Here is a 25,594-nt window from a genome sequence, read left to right on the forward strand (position 1 = left end):
CATTGGTTGAGCGCTCTCTCTCTCTCTCTCTCTCTCTCTCTCTCTCTCTCTCTCTCTCCTCTCTCTCTCTCTCTCTCTCTCTCTCTCTCTCTCTCTCTCTCTCTCTCTCTCTCTCTCTCTCTCTCTCTCTCTCTCTCTCTCTCTCTCTCTCCTCTCTCTCTCTCTCTCTCTCTCTCTCTCTCTCTCATCCAGTCTGTTGTTGATGATGGGATTGTATAGAATTCACAACTCACCCTTTGAGGAGCCTTCTTTGAGAGGACAGTATTTATTCAAGAGTGATTTCACAGAAAGCTCAGTATTCTTTTTTAATTCTGAATTTTCTTTTTGGAGTCTACTATAGTTACTCTGCAGCACAGAATGAGTTTCACTGAGCCTGCTATAGTTACTCTGCAAATCAGAATGATTCTTGTTGAAGTTGCTGTAGTCACTCCCCCAGGTCCTGGAGCTGATTCAGTAATGATGAATAATTTGTGGACAGGCTGGTGTTTTTCTCAAGGTCTTCTTTAGTTTTGAAATCTAAGAAAAACAAACAAACAAATAGACAAGGGTGAATTATAGTTTTGTTCAGTCGAATGCACTCAACCAGCTTGTTCTGCACATCTTTAAAGCTGATTAATCAGTTCAGTAAATCTGACTCTGAAATGCAGTGGTATTCGCTGTCCATGCTTCACATACTGGGCATGGGAAACTGGTATCTGAATGCTCTTTTCACAAGTCCATTTATGTGAATACAAGTTTCATATTCATGACACATTCCTTGAGTTTCATTGAAGAAGCCAACATCAGTTTAGAACAGTTTCATGGACTTTAACATGTACTGAATTTGAACTTGGACTTTTAAAAAACAAAACTTTTGATCAGTTGTTTGTGAAATGGCCCCACTGTGAGGTGATGATTAAGTTAGAGAATAGCATGCAAGCAATTTGAAACTCTGCTAACAAAAAGCAGCATGTGAATACTCACGATAGACAGCGAGGGAGATGATGGCAGCCAGTAAGAGACAGCACAGGATGAGGAGGACCAGTGCAGGCTGTCTATATGAAGAGGCTTTGCCAGCAGCACTCACAGGCGGGGTGGGGTCTGAGGAGAGAGAACACAGCTCAGGATACAGTACACAGTATACTAAAGAAACTTTCTGGAGTTATAACTTCAAGTTAAACTTAAAGCAGCTCCAAACAAGGCTTTATCAAATCCATTCCCTTACCTCTTACAGGCTTTAAATTATTACTGCCCAGCCTTTAAAGGAGAGCTAACCAAGAACTGAAAATCCATTCTCTTTTTGACTGAGGACAGTTAACATTTGAGAGCATAATCTGCAAACACGTGTGGTATCTGCTTCTTCCCCTGGCTGGAATTCACGTTGCTGTTTGAATCAGCATTGAAATAGGTAAGTGGATTGTAGTTGTATTTGTTAGAATCGTTGCTTGCTTAGGTAAGCAGCCTGCACTTAAATAAAAAAAAAAAAAATAAAGTTATTAAGTTATCCAAACTGTGTTTGGGGACGTGTTGAATTGTGAAGTTGATGCAAATTTAGTGTAAAATGAACGGTGATAGATTTCTATTGTCCACTAACTAGGGGCGTGTGTGTGAGTTCTGTGGTGTCCTGCATACATATTGAGATCTATAACCCTGCAATAAGTTATTTAATGTACTATTTCATGTATTATGGTACTATCATGTATTATGCACTTTCCAGTGTGTATTATGTCTGTCACCAACTCACTTAAGTGTGCCCGAGCTGCCTCTCTCTCCTCTGTCCTAATTCTCCTCGACCTCTCTGCTGCCTTTGACACTGTTGATCACTCTATTCTACTATCATCTCTTGCTGACCTGGGGATCTCTGGCACTGCTCTGGCCTGGTTCTCCTCCTACCTCTCCAACCGCACTTACCAGGTAACCTGGCGTGGAGCAACCTCCACACCTCACCCTCTCTTAACTGGAGTCCCCCAAGGGTCAGTCTTGGGTCCTCTCCTGTTCTCTCTCTACACCCGCTCCCTGGGCCCCCTCATCGCATCCTATGGTTTCTCATACCATTTCTATGCTGATGATGCTCAGATTTTCCTCTCCTTCCCCACCTCTGACTCCACCATCTCCTCCCGTATCTCTACCTGTCTGTCTGCTATTTCCTCCTGGATGCACTCGCATCACCTCAAACTCAACCTCTCTAAATCTGACCTCCTTTTCTTTCCCTCCTCCTCCCCCTCCTCTGATCTCTCCATCTCTGTTCCTCTGGAATCTACCACACTCTCTCCCTCTTCCTCAGCTAAGAACCTTGGAGTCACCCTGGACCCCTGCCTCTCTTATTCCCAGCACATCTCCACTCTGGCACGCACTTGCCGATTCTTCCTGAGCAACATCCGAAGAATCCGACCCTTCCTCACCAACTATGCTACCCAGCTCCTGGTCCAGGCCCTGGTACTCTCCCGCCTAGACTACTGCAACTCCCTCCTGGCTGGCCTCCCTGCGTCCGCCACCCGTCCGCTCCAGCTCATCCAGAACTCTGCTGCCCGCCTAGTGTTCTCTCTGCCTCGCTTCGCCCACGCTACTCCACTACTCCGCTCGCTCCACTGGCTCCCGATCACCGCTCGCATCCAGTTCAAGACTCTTGTACTAGCCTACAGATGCCTTGACCAGTCTGCACCCAGCTACCTCCAGACCCTCATCTCTCCCTACACCCCCACTCGACCTCTCCGCTCCGCCTGCACTAGAAGACTAGCTCTACCACCGCTACGCTCCCCTGCCTCCAAAGCCCGCTCCTTCTCCACCCTTGCTCCGCAGTGGTGGAATGACCTTCCTACAGATGTCAGGACTGCCCAGTCCCTGACCACATTCCGGCGCCTCCTTAAGACTCACCTCTTCAAAGAGCACCTGTAGAACTCCTCTGTTTGTATCCTGGGACACTATCACCCTTCATGTAAATGTGCTTTATTTTGCTCTTATCAGCCCCTATTTTACTGCATTTAATCCTGTACTTCAGAATACTGTAATCTGCCAAGTTTTTAACCTGTAGTACTTTGTATTTACTCACATCCTGATGTAACTATCACTATTTAATCATATCCTGATGTAACTATCACTATTACCTGCTGTATTATTGAATTGTGGTTTGTCAAACTTGTACTTGAACAAAAGTTATTGTATTTCTTGCTCTTATTGTATTACTTGTAACGCTTGAAATGTTTTTGCTTGCGATTGTAAGTCGCCCTGGATAAGGGCGTCTGCTAAGAAATAAATAATAATAATAATAATAATAATAATGTATTATGTATTTTTTTTACTGTATATCATGTATTTTGCATTTCTCTGTATTTTTAAAGTATTATGGATTGTCTTGTTGTTACTGCATCTTGTAAAGCGCTTTGTGATGGTGGTCCACTATGAAAGGCGCTATATAAAATAAAGATTGATTGATATTCCACTCCTCCTCTATGTGTAGAATTCATATGTGAAATGCTTCAATGGGTGGGGACTCATCTGCATAAGAACTTAAGAAAGTTTACAAACGAGAGGAGGCCATTCAGCCCATCTTGCTCGTTTGGTTGTTAGTAGCTTATTGATCCCAGAATCTCATCAAGCAGCTTCTTGAAGGATCCCAGCGTGTCAGCTTCAACAACATTACTGGGGAGTTGGTTCCAGACCCTCACAATTCTCTGTGTAAAAAAGTGCCTCCTATTTTGTGTTCTGAATGCCCCTTTATCTAATCTCCATTTGTGACCCCTGGTCCCTGTTTCTTTTTTCAGGTCAAAGAAGTCCCCTGGGTCGAAATTGTCTATACCTTTTAGGATTTTGAATGCTTGAATCAGATCACCGTGTAGTCTTCTTTGTTCAGGACTGAATCAATTCAATTATTTTAGCCTGTCTGCATATGACATGCCTTTTAAACCCGGGATAATTCTGGTCACTCTTCTTTGCACTCTCTCTAAAGCAGCAATATCCTTTTTGTAACGAGGTGACCAGAACTGAACACAAAATTCTAGGTGAGGTCTTACTAATGCATTGTAATGTTTTAACATTACATCCCTTGATTTAAATTCAACACTTTTCACAATATATCCGAGCACCTTGTTGGCCTTTTTTTATAGCTTCCCCATATTGTCTAGATGAAGACATTTCTGAGTCAACATAAATTCCTATGTCTTTTTCATAGATTCCTTCTTCAATTTCAGTATCTCCCATATGATATTTATAATGCACATTTTTATTGCCTGCGTGCAGTACCTTACACTTCTCTATTAAATGTCATTTGCCATGTGTCTGCCCAGTTCTGAATGCTGTCTAGATCATTTTGAATGACCTTTGCTGCTGCAACAGTGTTTGCCACTCCTCCTATTTTTGTGTCATTTGCAAATTTAACAAGTTTGCTTACTATACCGGAACTCTACAGCAGGAATACTATTTGGTGTCTCAGTTACTACAGCCGTGCCACTACCAGCCACAAGAGGGAGCCAATCACCACTAGATCATTCCCAGTCCAGTCAGTGGCTGGAGTCCCTCTTGAATATCAGATTAAACATGCTGTAGCAATTATCTAATCAGGGATAGCAATATATTTAGTGAGAAAGCAAGGACACAAGCAAGGGGTCTGAATAATGGGGGAATGTTTAAAAGAAAAGAAAATCTATCTACATGGCAAAATTGAATCTACAAACTCTATAAAAGCTCTTTAAAAAAAGTATATATATATATATATATTTCATAAAAATACTTAGTTATTTAATAAACAGAAATGTAAGTAACTTGTGAGATGCATTTAGCTTGTTTGATATGTAAATTGAGAGAGAAAGTGAAACAGACCCACATTGGTTTTATATATGGATTATCACTGCCATGGTTTCACAGATCCTAGTATATTGTATCATTGAGCATGACCCATCAAGCCAGTCCTTTAGGGGATCTCCCCAGTATGCAAGATGTGCACAGTCCTCCCCAGACGAGTCCACACCTCCCTTCCAGTCATCAGGCTCATTCCCGTACCAGAATCTGAAAGAGATGAGGAGCAATGCCAGTCAGTATCACAGCACTAAACTGGACATGCTCACTGTTTCACTGCAACACTTAATCAGCACTAGTGAAAGAGATGAGGAGCAATGCCAGTCAGTATCACACAATGTCAGTAGAAAATGATTAGGTTGTTGCTCCTGTATCCTTTTAATCCTCAGCAGTGATTTCAGAATTAGACTGAAGCTCTTACTTTGCCTTGTCATTGAGAGGAGTGCCGTCCACCCAGAGCCAGACTCCTTCAGTAACAGCGTCCGTCAGGCCAATCCAGTAGTCATCGCTTTTAGAATGCTCCAATGGGTGTTCCCTTTTAATATTCTCTAATAAGAATCTCTGAGCAGAAAACAACAGTTTACTGTCAGTTAATTGGAGATGTAACATCTTGAGGCAAAGAGGAGTGTCTTTTTAAAGAAAGAGAGACCCTTACTGTACTTAAAGGAAAGGAAATTAAGAAATACATGAACATCGATTTTTTTTTTTGCTAAATTATTTTTAAACTTGAATGTTTGCAATACTGTACCTGCTCCTCCTCGCTCTCTATAATCACCAGGTCTGCTCCCATTGACACACAGCTAGCCCGGCTGGAGTGCCAGTCCATTTTATCAGTTGAGAAGTAGTAGCACTTTCCATTGGACTCCACCCAGTTCACTGGACAGGCTTTACAAACCCGCTCTGCACAATGAGAGAAAGAAGCAGTGCATGTTAAACAGAAACGCCTGGAGATCTGAAGAAGAGGGCTGCACCTACAACACAGGGTTAGATTCTGAGAATTACCACGATTTTAGCAGAAGGAAACTAGTGTCATTTTTAAGCAATGCAGGGCTGCTTTTAAATAGACTTGCAGTTTGAAAAATGACCACTAGGTGGGGGTGTAACTTAAATTTCTGCCTGTTCAGGAATTACTAAGCCTGGTTAATAAGGATCTGAACTAGTGGCCTGCATGCACCCCCAGCAAGGGCCACCACGTGGCTCCTACTTATAAGTCCACTCTACAGGGATGTTTTATTAGGCAGTGCAAGGAGCTGTATTTATTATAAATAATGAAGCCACTCACTCAAACTACCAGATTTCAGAACATTCCTGTGAATCTTATTCATCTTGTGCACGGTAGTGCACGACTACCAACTGACAAAAATACTAAAGACTGGATAACAGCATTTCTTATGAATTGTTCTCTTAATTAAACAGGTATGTATACAATTTGCATTTAAGGAAGCCCAGCGCTAGCTCAAGATGCATTGATAATGCCAATGGGACTGTACAGGACTCACCTTTTGAAGAGCCTTCTTTGAGAGGACATTGTAAATCCAAGGTTGAGGATTTGACACAAACAGCAGCATTCTTCTTTTTCATGTCTGAATTTTCATCTTGGACCCTGCCGTAGTTTCTCTGCAGTTGTGAATGATATTCAGAGAGCCTGCTGTAGTTTCTCTGCAGTTCAGAGAGCGTGTCATTGAGCCTGCTATAGCCACCCAGCAGCCCTGAATGACTTTCACTGAGCCTGCTACTCTCACCCAGCAGCCCTGAATGACTTTCACTGAGCCTGAAATCTGAGGGGAATGAAGAGATTTCTTACTATGAAACAGATCTCTTACTATAAAACTCATTATAAAATCACAGGAAATCAGTATTCAATATCATCTTCAGACAGTTTTCAAAGCTACAGGACTTACTGCTAGGACAATATTGGAGTACTCAAACAAGAGCTGCTTGAAATGTATTTAGTGGCAAAAAATATCACGTTCATATTCATTCAAGATATATACAGTGACTTGAAAAAGTCTTCACACCCTTGAACATTTTTCACATTCTACTGCCTAAAAAATACAATTCAAAATGCATTAAAGTAGGAGTTTGTTTCACTGATCTACACAACATCATCTACACTTTCAACGTGAAAGAACACTTATAGAAATATTCAAAAAGTAATTAAAAATAAAACAAATAAAAAGTGCATAAGTCTTATATATTCGTTTTCTATAATATACTTTAATTTTGAAACAATATTCAATAATGAAAAATCCATGTTGGTCCCTACACTAACAGCACTGGGATCCTTGCAGAATGACTGCAAACATCACAGAAAGGCAAGCGAGCAGTAAGCAATACTATAAATGGCAATTAGCTCTATGTCTTTTAAATAATGGGTGATTGGTTCAGTGTACTTACAGAGCACCCCCAGGGCTAAACTGGCTGCCAGCAGCAGGCAGCTCAGAGCTATAAGAAGCCACACAGCCCATCCACAGGAAGCTGCTGGTCTATCAGAAGAATCCACAGGTGCTGCCGATTCTGAAAACAAGAGAAATAAAGGAGTGTTAACCAAGGTTTTAAAATTCAATGTTCTTACCTCTTATTAGCTCCAGACAGAGACATTATCTCTGCCCCTTCATTTTATTATAACACCTGAGTTTGGAATATGTAGATATTTCTGCACAACAGATTAAAAGCTGCTGCTGCTTCCTGGTACCTGATCACTTCCTGTTGTGAGCTGTAGTCAGACCATGTGACCTACAGCACAGGTACAAGGATTCAGCAGTTTATCTACGAATTCTATTTGCAATTTATAAGTGCATTTCAAAGAAGATTTGGTTAGAGCTCCTTTGAAAAATGTTAAAAACATTTCCAATGCCTGTGCTTTAGAAACAGTGTGAACATGCAACTATTCAGGGATGGAAATAATTTATTATTATTATTTATTTATTAGCAGACGCCCTTATCCAGGGCGACTTACAATTGTTACAAGATATCACATAATTTCACATTATACAGATATCACATTATTTTTACATACAATTACCCATTTATACAGTTGGGTTTTTACTGGAGCAATCTAGGTAAAGTACCTTGCTCAAGGGTACAACAGCAGTGTCCCCCACTGGGGATTGAACCCACAACCCTCCGGTCAAGAGTCCAGAGCCCTAACCACTACTCCACACTGCATAACCCTTTAAAGTACAGCTGTTCACGTTTAAATCTAAAGCTGCGTCTGGTGTTTTAGTTGTAATAAAGTAGTACGATTAAAATAGGACCTGTTTATTTAACGTGATCCCTGTGTATATGTGATGAAACCATTTCTTTATTCGAAATGTAACCCTTGTACCCTATTGAAGATGAGCTATTCAGCCCTCAATCTCTGGTATTTACAGCCCAGCACATTACTGTATTACTGCAAACAAATGAGGAGCTATAGGAGGCTTCTTGATTGGGAAAGTCATCTAAACAATTTCACAGTTATAATTCAATTATACAAACTAGTCCTAAATAGTTTGTATAATAGAGGTTTTACTGCATGTAAATACCAATCTATATCAGAACCCCTCGGTATCCTGAACAGTGCTGGAGTTGGCTGGTTTGTCAGCTGTCCTGTGGCACAGACTCTACTGAAGATGCTACTTACTCCACTGTGGCAAAGTGCCCGCCCCGTTGTATATAAATGTGTGTGTGTTGATTATTATTGTTATCATTATTATTGTTACTGTGTGTGTGTCTTGTGTATTATGATTTATTGTAAATATATGACCGGCGAAAAGCCAGTATTATAATTTATTATTATTTACAGGGCGGATGAAAAGCTGTCCGCCATTGCTGTTATTATTTGTGTCTATTTGTATTTTGTATTTGTGTAGCCAACTCTCGTGGGAATGCGTGACTGATGATTTCCATTACACGAGAGTAGATGTTAAAACTTCATGCTGATTTGAACTCGGCTCTCGCCAAGATAAGCACCAACTAGGACGTAGCTTTACAGTAAACTAATATGATGCATAGGTGTCTCCATCCATTTGCGCTTCCTTCCATATGGTGATGTAGATATCCTTCTGTCTGGTGTTGAAGAAAGACTTAAACAATTGTTATATATTTATATACTTATTTATTATTCTGTGCATCCAAAGAGTGAGACGCACCAATATCCACCAGCAGAGGAAGATTGTCTGCTGTTTCAACCTCCACCAGCAGAGGAAGATTACCTGCAGCTCCCACCTTCACCGCCAGAGGCAGACTACCTGGAGCTCTCACCTTCACCAATAGAAGGAGACTCCTGTAGCTCTCACCTTCACCACCAGAGGGAGACTGCATGCATCTCCCACCGTCACTACAAGAAGAAGGGCCAGGAAGTGATGTTGGCATTCCTCAACAGCCATTGCACAGGCTGCTGAGGGGAGCACGTTGGAAAACAGCCCGGCCACAGCAGCTGTGAAGTGGGCCACCACCGCCACAGCCACTGCCAGAGTGGCCAACCCCAGCACCATGACTGGTCCTTATAAATGTTTTGACAATGTCCTTGGCCTCAATATAGCAGATTCACTTTATAGTGTATATACAGTACAGAACACAGCGTAGGGGTTTCCAATTTCCAGTTCTACACTGCAATATCTCATAAAACAGCTCTGTGTTTGATACAAGGCTGTGAAGTGGGTTTGAACATGGCAGCAGTGCCCAGTATAGACAATGAAGAAGGGCTGCAAGTTTCATTTACTAATCTTGACATCACACTTCCTCCTTCTCAGTGGCTGCAGTGACCCTTTCTATAACATCAGAGAGGGAACATTTATTCTGAGGCAGAAGCATTACTAATGTGTTCGGTTTTAACTCTTTTACAGGAACTGTTTTTTTTTTTTTTGTCAAATTTAACCCTTGCAGAACTGCAGAGCGCTCCAGTAGTAACTAAATCAACATACTAATATTTCCTACATACTGATCTAGATCTGTCTATCTGTTTATTTTTAGTATAAGACACTGACGCTGTTTAATGTTCTTGTCAATCTGCTGCCGTCGGCCCGCCGCCCTTTTTACAAAATGTTAAGGACTCTTTTTGAATAAATGAATCAAGTTTGTAGTTCATTAAACCCTTTCCTTCTGCTTTACAGCTGTTTTATTAGCATATGAGCATGTTTCAAAGCTCTGTTTAATATATAATTGTCACAAAGACGGCCAGAGTGGGTTGCGTCAGACCAGACAGGAATTCAAACACAGACAGTGGTTGTGATGAGCTGAGTGCAATGGCTGCACTCAGCGTTTATTAACAAATAAAAGGTTTGAAAACAACGGAATACAAAACACAGGACACGGCACTACACGCCAAAATAAAAGGACAAACAAAACGTACTAACACACAAACGGTGGATGCACAGCCAAACAAACAAACACGGTGAGTGAAAACACTATTTTTACGTTACGTTCTTTTACTTTATTTCTCCTCCTCTCTCCCGTTCTCCACTCACCGAACACCCAACCCTGAGTGCAAGAAATGTGCGTCTATATATACTATTGTGCTGGGATTCAATTACTAATTAATTATTCACTTGAATCCCAGCACGTGAATTAATTCTGTGCAACCCCGTGCTCACATATTACATTTAACCAGCACGTGAAGTGATTTGTGCTCTCCTCGTGCCTAAATACAAATCTACACTTTTTAAATACACGTGAAACACAGACCCATTTATATCCCGTGTACCAATCTATACACCAACATTTACACACGCACGCATACACACAACACACAAATGCACACAGGGGCGGGGCACTTTGCCACATATACCCCCCCTTGTGCGCAGCACACATGGCCTCAACGGCCACCTCCCCCCTTAAAAACCCAGCAGTCCAGAACAAAGTCTCGGGCTGGGAAGGGAGGCTTCAGTGGGCCCTTGGCTGGCAATGCTGTCAGCACCCCTGCCGGTAGTGGCACGGCTGACAGCCTGTTGGTCCCGTCCAGCAGCGAAAAAGCTGCGGGGGCAGGTGGTCCCCCGACCTCCCCCTTCTTCGTAGCCGGCAGCTCCCTCCTGTGGGGCTCCGGCCACAAGAACTCCTGCAGCGAAACTGCTGCTGGGGAAAGTGGTCTCCAGACCTCCTCCCCCTTCTTCGTGGCCGGCAGCTCCCCTTTCTGGGGCTCCGGCCACCGTACTCCCTGCGGAGGTACGGGCAGCAGAGGCAGCTCCTGCTCCTCTGCTCCGGGCGGTGGTGGAGGCAGAGGCAGCTCCAGCTCCTCTGCTCCTGGCGGTGGTGGAGGCAGAGGCAGCTCCAGCTCCTCTGCTCCTGGTGGTGGTGGAGGCAGAGGCAGCTCCAGCTCCTCTGCTCCTTGCGGTGGTGGTGGCGGAGGCAGAGGCAGCTCCTGCTCCTCTGCTCCTTGCGGTGGTGGTGGCGGAGGCAGAGGCAGCTCCTGCTCCTCTGCTCCTGGAGGTGGTGGAGGCAGAGGCAGCTCCTGCTCCTCTGCTCCTTGCGGTGGTGGTGGCGGAGGCAGAGGCAGCTCCTGCTCCTCTGCTCCTGGAGGTGGTGGAGGCAGAGGCAGCTCCTGCTCCTCTGCTCTTGGAGGTGGTGGAGGTAGAGGCAGCTCCAGCTCCTCTGCTCCTGGTGGTGCTGGCTCCCTCTGCTGTGGCGGCTGGGCATGTGCACGCCGTGCTGCCTTCAGCAGCATAGCGAGAGGCTGCTGGGGGACACCAGCATCCTGCCCTTCTCCCCCCCAAAAATTTTCAGGGGGTCGAGCCTGTAACTCCTCCCCTTCTGGCTCTTGGGGCTGAACCAGCAGGCATTTTCCCTCTGCTGGTGGCTTGGGTCCCAGGGCTGTGGAAGCCCCGACTTGCCTCCCTTTGGGCTGTGGACGCACCGACTCCTCCCTTTTGGGCTGTGGACGCACCGACTCCTCCCTTTTGGGCTGTGGACGCACCGACTCCTCCCTTTTGGGCTGTGGACGCACCGACTCCCCCCTCTTGGGCTGTGGACGTTCGGGCTCCCCCCACTCAGGCGTAGGACGTTCGGGCTCCTCCCACTCAGGCGTAGGACGTTCGGGCTCCTCCCACTCAGGCGTAGGACGTTCGGGCTCCTCCCACTCAGGCGTAGGACGTTCAGGCTCCTCCCACTCAGGCGTAGGACGTTCGGGCTCCTTCCACTCAGGCGTAGGACGTTCAGGCTCCTCCCATTTGGTCTGTGGATGCTCAGGCTCCTCCCGCTTGGGCTGTGGACGCTCAGGCTCCGCCCCATAGCTGCGGAAGGGACAGTGGGCGAACAGGTGATCCTGGTCGCTGAGGAGGCACCCCGGCGATGGCTTGTTACATCGCCGTGGATGCCTGGCCCTTAGGCGGCACTCCTCCCTGTCCTTCACCTCTTTATCCGTCTCTGCCTCCCGCTTGGGCTGTGAAGGCAAAACCAGCAGGCATTCACCCTCTGCTGGTGGAGATGGGGACAGCAGGTACTCACCCTCTGCTGGTGGAGATGGGGACAGCAGGTACTCACCCTCTGCTGGTGGAGATGGGGACAGCAGGTACTCACCCTCTGCTGGTGGAGATGGGGACAGCAGGTACTCACCCTCTGCTGGTGGAGATGGGGACAGCAGGTACTCACCCTCTGCTGGTGGAGATGGGGACAGCAGGTACTCCTCTGCTGGTGGTCCTGCTACCTGGGCTGCGGTTCCATTTATGGTTGCCTCCAGGTAGCTGAGGACAAACTCCACGCCTTCCTCCAAGGTGTTTGGGGTGTGTTCCTGCTGATAGGCCTCCCATCTCTCACTGTCCATCATCCACAGGGCCTGGACGACTATGGGCAGAGACTGGGCCTCCAGCCCAGCATTCTCCAGCAACCAGACCCGCAGTTTGATGGCGTCTTCTGCCATTGATTTTTTTTTTTTTTGTTTGTTTTTTTTTTAAATCCAGACCCCTCCTGGTGTGACGCTTGGAGGCGCGGCTATCTCACGATGACACCACGTGTCACAAAGACGGCCAGAGTGGGTTGCGTCAGACCAGACAGGAATTCAAACACACAGACAGTGGTTGTGATGAGCTGAGTGCAATGGCTGCACTCAGCGTTTATTAACAAATAAAAGGTTTGAAAACAACGGAATACAAAACACAGGACACGGCACTACACGCCAAAATAAAAGGACAAACAAAACGTACTAACACACAAACGGTGGATGCACAGCCAAACAAACAAACACGGTGAGTGAAAACACTATTTTTACGTTACGTTCTTTTACTTTATTTCTCCTCCTCTCTCCCGTTCTCCACTCACCGAACACCCAACCCTGAGTGCAAGAAATGTGCGTCTATATATACTATTGTGCTGGGATTCAATTACTAATTAATTATTCACTTGAATCCCAGCACGTGAATTAATTCTGTGCAACCCCGTGCTCACATATTACATTTAACCAGCACGTGAAGTGATTTGTGCTCTCCTCGTGCCTAAATACAAATCTACACTTTTTAAATACACGTGAAACACAGACCCATTTATATCCCGTGTACCAATCTATACACCAACATTTACACACGCACGCATACACACAACACACAAATGCACACAGGGGCGGGGCACTTTGCCACAATAATGTAATACATATGGTAAAAAAGAAGACAAGAGAAAGTTTAAGATTGGTGTTTGTGTGTCTTTAGACTTACCCCCATGTTGCGCTCCTGCTCTACTGCTTGGCGGCTGCTTGATGTCCACGTTTTCATAATCATGATCTGATTCATAGCTGTCCATCTCCATAGCAAGTGCTGCCTGAGAAGAGCCAGATACACATCTGAACTAAAGAGGAAGTTCTCACTCCTTTATTAACAGTACAGACTCTGCAGGGCTGTGCAGGGGCTAGAGGAAGTGGGGATTCACACTTCACTCTGCAACACAGTGTAAATGCTGTCCATCTCTATAGATATAGTGCTGTATGAGGAGTCAGCTACAGAGGACTCAGATAGGGGTTTAATGGTATTGTAACAGGACAATATTGGGTTAATATAGTGTGACTGTTCACCTACTCTCAGGGAGATGGAACAAGCAGACTTTTGATATTTGTTAACATTTGCAGGAAAAAGTTAAAGTATAGCTCAAGACTTCCTTCCTCTTATTTCTGAGACAAATGTACACATACATTGCTTTTGTATGTGGTTATGGGGTGAGATCAGCTTTATTCTGTGTGGAGCCAGGGCATTAACCTAGCAACTGGTGACACCAAATAATGAAATGTGATGCTAATATAACTAGGGGCTGGTTCAAACTGTTTGAATAAGCATGTTGTGCTTGTTATTTGTCTCCATGCTATAATCAGTTATAATCAGGGTCAGTATGGCAGGGTGGTAGCTCTGCACAGGGAATGAATGCTTCGTTGGTGTTTTGTTTAAGTTTTGTATTAATAATGGTCACTTCCTACCGTGCAGCTCGGGTGCTCAGCAAGGACGCACTGACAGCAAATTGATTGATGTGGCTCGGTCAAGGTTTGGTTGACAGAGAGTCCCTGATTGGCTGGAGGGGCGTATCTTGAGGCACTCCCGACCATAAAGGGAGGCTTCACTGACCACTCCCTCCTCCAAGTCGCCTCCACAGCAAGTCTGCTGTGTGCATCCAAGTCTGGCTGAAGGATCCAAGAGTGTATATCTGCTGGCTCGGAGACCTTGCTCGTGGTGGCCTGTGGTGGCTTAGCTGTGGTGACCTATGCGTACAAAGCTTCAAAATACGTCATTGCTGAATACGTCACACCCCTATCATGTGACAAGTGAAAAATAAGGCTGGAATCAATTTCGCTTTGCTCTTTTTTTGTTTTTTTTTTATTCGATTTTAACATGGGCAACATCCAATCAACAATCACATTGAACAAAAAAAAAAAAAAAAAAATGATAGCCACCTATCATATCACCCACCCAACAAAATCCTATTAAATCAGACAAAAATAAATAATATTGAAAATAGAGAGATATGTTATTATATAATACTAATAATAAATAAAATTAACTAATTGAAAAAAATAAAATATAGAAAAGAGAGAAAAGAAAACAAATAAAAAAATAAAAGATATTACAACAATGCTAAGGCAGAGGTTGCAATTGCAGACTATTGAAGTACAATTACACTTATGGCTCATAACTAAGGGTTCTGATTTTCAGGTGAAATTTTATTTTTTAAGAATCGTGTAGAATTATTTAATTAAATGCTTAAGTGCTGCAAGAAAACACACAAAAACAATACCAGCTTTAAACTATGGTAGCTTTTTTAATCTTTTTAATCATCTTAAGCATGTTAGCATTAACTTTCTAGACCACTCCCCCTCCCAAAACCTCCCCCCTTGCAACTTGATTGAATCTAAAAGTAAATCACAGCAGATACCTGCTGCTCAAAAGGGAGAGACAGTAAGACGCCAAAGTTACAATAGGCTGATAGAGTTACAATACACAGCTCATATTACAAGACAACATTCACTGGGCTCACTGATCTTACCACAGTTCAATAGAATGCCTTCATATTCATGATTTGATAAATGAAAAGAAATGACATGAAATACTGCATATTGAAGGGTAATACATATGGGGAGTAAATCAGTCATGCTTCTGAGCATTATAATTATATTCGTTATAGTCGTCAAAAGTTTCCATTTGTTTTGCCTTTTTTTTAATTAATTTTTCACATTATATTATACCAGACTGTGTTTATATTTGATCTTGGCTTCTTTTTACTTTATTTCTCTATACAAACATGTTTTATTTTGACTTTCTTTTGTTTAGTCTTGTACAGTGCTTTGAGGGACTTCTTATATGAAAGGCATTATATAAATAACATTTCATTTCATTTCATTTGTAATCCTGTGATTCTAACAGGACACAGTACTGTTTGGATAAACAAACATCACAAGGGGCCCCATTGATATAACATTGTGGTCTTGCTGCTTGTACAGTGTTGGAACCCGGTATAACTGAGAAAAAACCCACACACTCACACATTGAGGAAGGACTGCAATAAAACAAGGAGGATAACTTTAAAGAGATCCACACTTATTATTATTATTATTATTATTTTTATTTATTATTATTATTATTATTATCATATTTCTTAGCAGACACCCTTACCCAGGGCAACTTACAGTTGTGATTTCATGAAACATCACAGCACCTGGTCATGGCGCCAAGTAAACCGTCCTTGGCTAAGAGCCACCTTACATCCTGTCAAAATGTGCCTTAATGTTGCAGGTGATGAACACAAAGGACATGAGGGATCGTCTCCTACCCAGAGGCTTAGGTTCTGTGGTGATGGGAGAACATCATATGTTGACCTGATGAGGAAACTGATCCTGCTCTGTTCCATTGACCATAGGTTTTGCCAGCCAATCTTGCGTTGTTCCACACTCTCCCATCTCATCCATTCTCCCTGCTTGGCCTGGGAAATGGCCTTTATACACCTCATCCTCTCCTCCTGCTTTTGCACCTTGTTGACTACCAGCTTCCTCTGCTGAGCTGGAGCTGCCTTGTGCCATGTAGGAGGAGCTGAACTGAGGCCAAGACCCCCTCTTTCATGCTGAACTTGCCCCATGATATCACCAATTCGAAGGGCAGCCTTTGCATCCTCCACAGCTTTCTTTGCCGCCCACTTTCTTCAAGTTTTCAACACAGGTGCTGCCTCCCTTATGCATTTGTCGCGTGACTCTACTAATGTCATTTCCAGTTGGACCTTGGCGCACTTAAACTCCTCAGTTAGAGCGGAGACAGGTAGCTGCAGTATTCCTTTACCATAAAGTCCCACTCTGCTGAGGCAGCGTGGAACTCCCAACCATTTCCTGATGTGTGAACTGATTAAAGCTTCCAGCTTCTCTACTGTTGTCAAAGAAACCTCGTACAGTCTGTGGCCACAGCAGCCTTGGCAGTAGACCAAACTGAAAGCACCAGAGTTTTAGTTTGCCTGGTAAAGCACTGCTGTCTATGCTCTTCAACCCTTCCACAGCTTGTTGTCTAACTTCTCCCACACGAACTGTGTCCTTTAGATCCCAATCGTACCATCTCACAAGACTCTTCACTGGCTTCTCAGACACTGTTGGTATTGCCTCACCATTAATGAAGAACGTTTTATCTACTACTTTACCTTTAATTATAGAGATGCTCCTTGATATAGTGGGCTTGAATTGCATTCGTGCCCATTCAATGTTATTGGTTAATTTGCCCAATAACTGATTAGTGCAGGCTACTGTTGTAGTCATGGTTGTCATGTCATCCATGTATGCTCGAATTGGTGGCAGTCGCATTCCAGAAGCCAAGCGCTCTCCTCCCACTACCCATTTTGATGCCCTAATGATTACTTCCATTGCCATGGTAAAAGCCAGTGGAGAAATGGTGCATCCTGCCATTATTCCAACTTCTAGGCATTGCCATGTAGTGCTGAATTCTGAAGTTGAAAAACTAAATTGCAAATCTCCAAAGTAGGCTTTCACTAAATTTGTTATTGTCATCGGTACACTGAAAAAAATCAAATGCTGCCCAAAGAAGTTCATGTGGCACTGAAACATATGCATTAGCCAAATCGAGAGGTAAGAATGTAAGTCGTATGCTGATGTCATTATATTACCTTTACCTGCTTGCTGATTGGTCGATGTTTCCACATTCCAGGTTGGAGAGAAGGTGGGACTTCGTGCAGATCAGTTACAGAGGCTTGTAGGATTGGCTGGTTCATAGGAAATGAAAGAGAAGCTGAAACAGGTGACCCAGGAAGCACTGAGCCACAGGGTTCCTATTCCACTTAAAACTAGCGGAATTGTGTTTGCCTTGCAGTCAGTCGCTTACAATTTAGCACATATTTTGGCCTTTTTTTGTTCCTGGTCGCTTATGTCAAAAGTGAAAAGCATATGAAATGTTTGCGGTCAACGCATACATAAAAACTAGGTTCCTGGTGTCAGACCCTCCCCCGGGCCTCTTCTTGCACCTCTGTTGTGCCGAATCCTTCCCCCCTTGCTTTGAGATATGCACCTCTGTCATTATTCCATTGAAGTTTGTCTGTGTGATTATTTAAGCTATTCATTTATTCATGGCTGTGGTTTACTGTAAACTTTCGGTATTACAAATTAAGTGTACATTTTAGACATCATATTCCAATTACCTGTAATTCTACAGTTACGGCTTTTACCCACATTAACTCGAACACTACGTGTATGTACTTACTCTCCTGAGCTTTTCACTAGTCAGAGTACAGTAACATTGCACTGATGAGTCATTTAAACCTTTTGTGTACATCCAAAAACACCTGTTCATGTTTGTACCCTGCAGTTATACCTCCTTCAAACCTATAACTCCTTCAGATATATACGTGTTTGCGTTACCATGTTTCATTAATATATTTAGTATGCTAAACCGTGCTTCACTATACTGTATAATTCTTGCTTATGTTATTTCAATACTATTAAGAATTTAATACTGTGCTTCCAACTGAGGTGTGGCTGTGTTTGTAGTGCTGAGTGGATATAGACCTCTGTACAGCTCTGCAGTGTTAACAGTTAAATACAAATAAAATAAAAATAAAAATTCACAATAAAAAATGTTTATTAATTAACTCAAATAATATACAATCACAACCAAATACAGCGCAGATAGGCCTGTAAATAAGAATACAAACAGAATAATAATAATAATCAACTCAAATAATAAAGAATGCAATAGTTTAATCAAACTGATGAAGAATATTGTACTAGTAAGACAGTGCACTGAAACCTGCATCTCATGATCTTGTCCAATTTGACACTACAATCTGGCTGAATATTTATCACATTCTTCCAGAGTTTGGCCTTTTGTGTGTGCACTCTGCTTTATCAGTAACAATACAAGCTTTCTGGTTTCTGTGAACTAAACAGACAACCAGCCATTCACCTGCTGCTCCCTGCAGCAGCAGGGGGGTATGATAGGAACACTGTATATACAGGGAGCTCTGTTTCAGGTCAGGGAAGAAAAACACAAATGGAAACTTAGGGAAGAGGAACAGGAGCTCTCCTTTTTCTCATTTGTTTACATTGATAAAAACCCTATAATGCACATTTTATCAATACAGGCTTGTGAGGTAACAACCTTAAATATGGGGAAAGACAGAAGGCTGCATATTCAGTACAGTACCTACAGCTCCCATCATGCCTCATCACCAGCAGTACCAGTGAGGGATGATGGGAGCTGTAGTCAAATGGAGTGAGCCATAATATTCAAGATCTATATAATGATCATTGTCTCCCATGTAAAAGTGTGTGGTATACCTGGGTAGAAGCACAGCAAAATATAAAGCATGTTTAAAGCACAGCACAATCATGGTAAAGCAAAGGCAAGCAGGTGAAGCACAGATATGTATTGTAAAGTGCTGTAAAAACAATGGCTAACCAGCACAAGTCCGCTATAGCACAGGAAACTGCAAAATGACTTTTATAATGGGTAGCTGTGCAGTACAGGGATATAAAATGATAATACTAATCTGCTGAAGTAGTTGTTCAAGTGGGTTGCTCCATTGTAGCTCAGAGCAGAGCCCTCAGATACAGTTTAGACATGGTCAGCAGGACAGCAGGAATACTGTCTAGATCCACTGTGACTGTTAGTCATCCCTCTGTGAGCCACTAGAGGGAGACAAACTCAAAAGAAACAGACAAACCTTTTTTGAATATGGTTTTTATTTCAGAGGTTTTCATCCCTGACTTCAATAGGCAATCATGAAGACCTAAATGATGTGCAATCAGCATGCATTGAATCCACATGGCTGCCATTCACAATCTTGTTTTCCACACCTGATGATCGTGTGTTATTTAGACAGTGGGAATAGTCAAGTAGACCATCGTTTCGGCTGGTGCCTTCATCAGTGTGCTGATCCAGACTGTTTGTGGGGGTGTGCTTCTATCAGTTAGGTAGGGCTGGCCCCTCCCTGTGAGGAATCAGGTTGAATCTCCCCATCATTATGATTAAGCCTTTGATTCCCAATCTTGTTAAGATGTGGAGCTTTCTGCACTGATCGTGTCTTTCTGTCTGTCCCAATCTACGTGGTGAACATGATAACTGTTCCTAGCCTCCCAGAGAACTTTCACATTATATTTGGGCAAATCCAATATTTATTTATTTTACAGGAGATCAGGGTTAGGGAGTCCCCTGGGTGCGTGTGTGCAGTGGTTTTAAATAAACACTGACCTTTCTGTTCATGTTGCAAAACTACTTGTAGGAGGCTGTGTGGTCCAGTGGTTAAAGAAAAGGGTTTGTAACCAGGAGGTCCCCGGTTGAAATCCCACCTCAGCCAATGACTCATTGTGTGACCGTGAGCAAGTCACTTAACCTCCTTATGCTCTGTCTTTCGGGTGAGACGTAATTGTAAGTGACTCTGCAGCTGATGCATAGTTCACACACCCTAGTCTCTGTAAGTCGCCTTGGATAAAGGCGTCTGCTAAATAAACAAATAATAATAATAATACCTGAGATCAGTTTTATATCTCAGCTGCTCTTTCATATTGTGAGATTCTTATTGTTTCTGAACAAACAATGCAATTCTGTTCTCAAGGCCAGACTTCATTCAGTACAAACCACCAGCAGCTCATTGTTATCTCTGCTTTCTCATAATGTGGAATCAAACGGTTAATATGGTAATGTTGGGGGGTGACCTGCATGCTTGTCTATCTGAACTGAGTTTCTTCTATTCTTTCTAGTCTCTCTTTGTGCTTCACTAACTTTAGTTTCATTTTTTTCCTGATTATCCTCTTAGGCTATCAATGCCTTAGTTTCACAAATCCTTTTATATTGATTTTTGCATGAAGAATCAAACCAGGTCTCATAGGAATTCCTCTTTGGTTGTAGTTGTGCACAGTCTTCACCAGACGGGTCCTCTCCATTATAGTCATCAGGCTCTTTACCATCACTCCTAGTGACCCAGAATCTGAAAGAGATGAGGAGCAATGCCAGTCAGTATCACAGCACTAAACTGGACATGCTCACTGTTTCACTGCAACACTTAATCAGCACTTCATGAAAGTGTTTTTTTTTTGTTTGTTTTCACATTAAAGATACAGCCCTAGACTGTTACCAGTTTCTTAAACAAATATAAAAATACAATAGAATCAAAAATCTTAGAGCTTTGTGAATAGGACCCAGTTTCACTGCAGCACTTAATCAATGCTGTTTGCTTTTTAAAAGTTCCCCACAGTAGACCTGCACTGTCATTTTGCAGTTTTCCCATGGTTATGCTATGCATTAACTATACTTTACCAAGGCTTGCCATGATTTTTAATATGCTTTACCATACCTCTGTGGTCTTTCCAATGCCTACCTATGCTTTACCATGCTTTCACTGTGCTGTATTACACTTGCTATGATACATCTTAGCGCTCTCATGTTAGGGGACACTAAGGAGGGCAGTTTGTTGTATTAAAGGAAGCACACTGTGTTAATATAATAGAATAATTATTTTGTCCAGTGCCTAAATGCAACAATAACACCAAGAACAACGAAACATAGTATAAACAACAAATGCACAGCATACTGTTAAAAATAAAACGTATTATAAAATAAAACATTGCACAGTGAAGCCTAACCATGATGAAATGCCTGTACTTAGATATGCGTGTAGTTATTTTTTAAAAGCATAAAAAGTATTAGCGTCCTTGATCACCTGCGGAAGTTTATTCCAAAGCCTAGACGCATAACAGCAAAAAGCCCCGTCGCCCACACAACGAAGCTTAGCCTCCGGAATCCTTGACAGGCCCCGATTCGAAGGTTACTAGTGGGAAGGTACCTTGTTAACAATTCAGAAATGTAATCTGGGGCCAAACCATTTAGAACCTTTTAAGTTAGCAGTAACATTTTTAAATCAATCCTGCTCTTAACCGGCAGCCAATGCAGAGAGGCAAGAACTGGTGTAATATGAGCACCCAATTTGGAGCCAGTTCACATGTGAGCGGCAGAGTTCTGAATGTATTGCAGCCTACCAACAGCAGCCTTGGAAGCACCAGCAAGTAAAGCATTACAATAATTAAGCCTGGAAGAAACAGACGTGCACCAGCCTCTCTGCATGGGCATGGGGAAGATAGGGTGCAGACAGGCCTTGTTCCGGAAATGAAGAAAGGACACCATCATGACATTATGGATATGAGACTCGAAGCTTAAACTAGGGTCGAAAACCACACCCAGATTCCCAACTTCAGAACTAGATTTAACTTCCAGCCCGTCAGTCACCATACTAAAACAATCAATGTTTCTCAATTGTGAGGGATAGCCAAGCAGCATTACTTCTGTTTTGTTGTCATTTAGTGGTTGTCTCCCCAGTAGCTTCATTGTCAGTTTCTTTAGAACAGTGGTTCTCAATCTGTGGTCCGCAGGCTCTATTCAGGTGGTCAGTGGAAAGGTTTCATAATTACTGAAAGGAAGCAGCAGCACAGTTTTATAGATCCCCTTGCAAACCCCACATTTGAAAGCTTAAAAACTCAGCTACAGAAGCAGGAAGAAAATGCATTCATGGAGAATATCTCCAAATTAAAAAACAAGGTCTAAACTCTCCATCATCTATAGTTTTGGAGTATCTAAAATGTCTTTATTACAAGGGAGTTTTCATGTATTGCACTCACGTGCACTCAACACAGCAGCTTGTAAAGTAAGGGATAACACACAACAGGGAGTGTGTTGTGTTGCATTAACATACTGCTGTATTTGGTTTGGAGGCATGAAGCGAAGCAACACAACACACAAGCTCTGGAGTGTTATCCCGCTTATAAACCAGATATAATAAATAAATAAAGTGTTTTTATTTTTCAAAAAACCTAAGTTTTATTATATATCCTTCTGCTTTGGAGAATTGAGGTTATATTTGTTGTAAACATTAAACTGGAGGTTTTCAATGTTTCCATTTATTGTAATTAATTCAAATGAATGAAGCCTCTGTACTGATCTCAATCGCTCCGTAAACAGAGCTGACATAACCCATAATCATGGGGTTTCCATGCGGGGCAATTTACACGTGAAATGGCGATGCGCGTGCACGTTTGGGAGAATTACTTGTGTAAATGAGATTTACCTTATGGTCAAAGAGAGGGATAAGGTAAATCTCATTTACTTGTGTAAATGACGAAACACATGGGAAAATCCACAGCCAGTTTCGCATGGAATCCCGCATTTCACGTGTAAATGTTAATAAGCGTGTTTATCCTTAACCATAAATATTACAAGGGAGCAGGTCAGTTGTTACAGTGGATTCCAAGACGGCAGAAAGTAGTGGCTGATGGGCGATTTTATGGTTAGCAGTGGTGTAGTTCACCTTAATGATAATGCGGGCGACTATTTTGTTATTGTTTTTTGCTGCGTCTGGACTGTCATGTTGTATATCTCTTGTGGGTTTACAGTTCTGTATAAAACCACTTACCATGAACTGCGTTATGCTCTTGTTATAGTATTAAAGCAGCTGTTTGAGAACACCCTTGCTGTAAAAACTACACTAAAGTTAAACACGATCAGCAAGTGAGCTGCTTAAATGTCTAACTGAATTAATTCCCATCCTTTTTTTGATCCCAGCTATGTTCAAAGGCAACGTGTGTCTGCCCTCCACATTAATAAATATAGTTTGTGAACTGGATGTCATGAACCAGCTCGATCACCCAAAACAGCGCAACAACATCCAACAAGTTGTTGACGCTCTCTCAGAACTGACCAAATAAAATTGCAAATGAGCGTATTGATTGTTTTATTTGTTTTCATTATTAATATTTAACACAACAGCAAACCCAACACAATTTAAAAGAAAGGAGAGAATCTCTGACGGCACAGAGCCTCCTCAGATTGCTGCTGTCCAATTGAAACTGGTGGCTGAGGTAACCTTCCCAGTTGCCAAGTCCGCTTTATAATAAGCAGGATTGGGCTTGTTTTTTGAGAGTCGCGGGTTGAAATTTGAAAAACACCCATACTCTAACATGGGTCGTGCTTGTTTTGGGCTTGTTTTGAAAGGCAGTGCCGCTTTTTTTCTCATAAGACTTGGCAACACTGGTAACCTTCCCCTTGTTTGTCTCACACAGGCAGCAACTGATTCCTGAACACCTCATTTTGCTGTTGACAGAGTTTGTGCAGGATACAGCAAGCAGTGGCAATTTTGGGAATGAACTAATGCACTTCAGTCCGTTTCATCAGTATCTGCCACCTCCCTTTCAAGTGCCCTCTACACGTATTTGCCCAAGCGTGGTGTTGAATGCTTCCTCAGCAGCTGTCAGCTGTCCGGACGGGTAGGGTTTCTACACCAGTGTAGTAAACGCAGCATCACCTGATCCCCTATATGCTGTATTTCCGAATGAAAAGGAAATTTATATATATATTATATATAAACGCCTCTGCCGGTTTTCAGCCATGGTGATCTGCAATACCTGCTGGTCAGTTTCATTTTATACCTCCGAGTTCATTCTTAATGAATGAGTTGTAAGATAAATTAGTTGAAACAGTATTCACTACTAACGACATGACACCCCACTAATGACATTTGAAAAACAATTTGGGCAAAAACAGTGAAACACATTTTTAACCAACCAGGCACAAGGTATTTTGATTTATTACAGCATCTTAGATTCACTCGTGTACCAGTTCTCACAACATTTCACTAGTAATCTTCAAAAACAGCATGAGTACTTTACGCATAGCTAATTTACATATCAACACCCACCTTTCCCATTCATTTGCATGACGTCGGGTGAAAAGCCCAGTTTACTCGAGTAAAATAAACTGAGTGAATGGAAACCCAAAAATGCATTTTACACGAGACATTTTTCTCCTGTAAATGTCTCCAGCTAAAAAAAAAAAAACGCATGGAAACTCCACCAATGTTTGCCTAGTTAATGACGAAGCATTTAAAAATGGCAATCATGTATTTTTGTTGATAATGAAAAGATACAGAAAAGGAGGCAAAGACAAAGTTCATTATCCACACCGTACCACAGCTGACCTGGAGAAGCCAATACAGAAATACATTACTGGCATTTTAAATGCTTGGTCACTAACAGCCTAAAATAACAAAAATGAGTACTCTTGACTAGTCGAATTACGCATTGAAGCATAAATTATCGTAACAGTTTAGATTTTCAAGACAAGCTGTTTTTAAGTCAATTTACCATTTCTTTATGTTTCTTCAAATCAATAAAAACACCAGCTGCCCAAGCATTTTTGTTTTCTTCGATTTCATTAAGTTGTTGACTTGTTAAATCTTTGTCTCCTTGCTTTGTATTTTTTCTTACAATTCTAGCCACTTGTCCACTGTCAAGCCTCCGAAAAGATCAAATTTGACGAAAGGAAAGTTACTCCTTTTAAAAACTTTAAAAAGACCTCTCACAACAATATGTATATTTATTGTGAGTTTAATATGCTGTGTGTTGATAATTTATTAATTGAACTGTGCTTTGGCAAAAATATGTTTGGCCATTGTACAGTATAACTGTACGATAATCAGCCAATCAGCGTGCAACATCCTAACATTCGTTAAAAATTATAGCCGGAGATTCGTAGCTCCAACTGTGCTGGTACCTCATGGGTGTACATTATTAATCCACACAAATCTGTTGTAAAACAATCAATTTTTTTGCCCCTCTCGGTAAATTCATGTTATGAAAAGTAAACTAAAACCATTCTTAAAACTTTAAAATAACTTCACACAGAAACAGGCCCACCCGTCGCATTGAAACAAATACAGCGAAGTCTACGGTTATTCTTAGTATTATAGTTTGTTGGTTGTTTTTATGTGCTTATTTTCAGTCAGCTGTACTGTTTATTGTGTGGTCTGCCAAGATAAATATATAAATTTATATTTATATATATATATATATATATATATATATATATATATATATATATATATATATATATATATATATATATATATT

At 42.2% G+C, this 25,594-nt stretch overlaps 3 protein-coding genes across 4 annotated transcripts in view; all 3 read right to left on the reverse strand.

The window, feature by feature from the left end:
• Positions 1-25,594, reverse strand: part of LOC117425226 (uncharacterized) — a 159,010-nt gene that overhangs the window by 58,128 nt on the left and 75,288 nt on the right. The gene's annotated exons all lie outside the window — the stretch shown is intronic.
• Positions 1-25,594, reverse strand: part of LOC131698941 (C-type lectin domain family 4 member E-like) — a 43,639-nt gene that overhangs the window by 4,820 nt on the left and 13,225 nt on the right. The window lies entirely within an intron of this gene.
• On the reverse strand, positions 202-13,532 carry LOC131698939 (asialoglycoprotein receptor 1-like). Of its 2 annotated transcripts, XR_009307947.1 has the most exons (8): positions 13,392-13,532; positions 7,168-7,287; positions 6,270-6,548; positions 5,519-5,670; positions 5,192-5,331; positions 4,799-4,980; positions 964-1,080; positions 202-516 (listed from the first exon to the last, which is right to left on the reverse strand). XR_009307947.1 is itself a non-coding variant. In XM_058994025.1 (6 exons), exons 1-6 carry the CDS (start codon positions 13,480-13,482, stop codon positions 4,806-4,808), a joined length of 957 nt encoding a protein of 318 aa, XP_058850008.1. In that variant the 5' UTR covers positions 13,483-13,532; the 3' UTR covers positions 4,718-4,805. The 2 variants fall into 2 exon arrangements, 1 of the variants encoding a protein (XP_058850008.1); XM_058994025.1 differs by lacking the exons at positions 202-516; positions 964-1,080 and having other exon boundaries at positions 4,718-4,980.

Source organism: Acipenser ruthenus, chromosome 20 (genome assembly GCF_902713425.1).
Source record: "Acipenser ruthenus chromosome 20, fAciRut3.2 maternal haplotype, whole genome shotgun sequence".
Classification (NCBI taxonomy): domain Eukaryota; kingdom Metazoa; phylum Chordata; class Actinopteri; order Acipenseriformes; family Acipenseridae; genus Acipenser; species Acipenser ruthenus.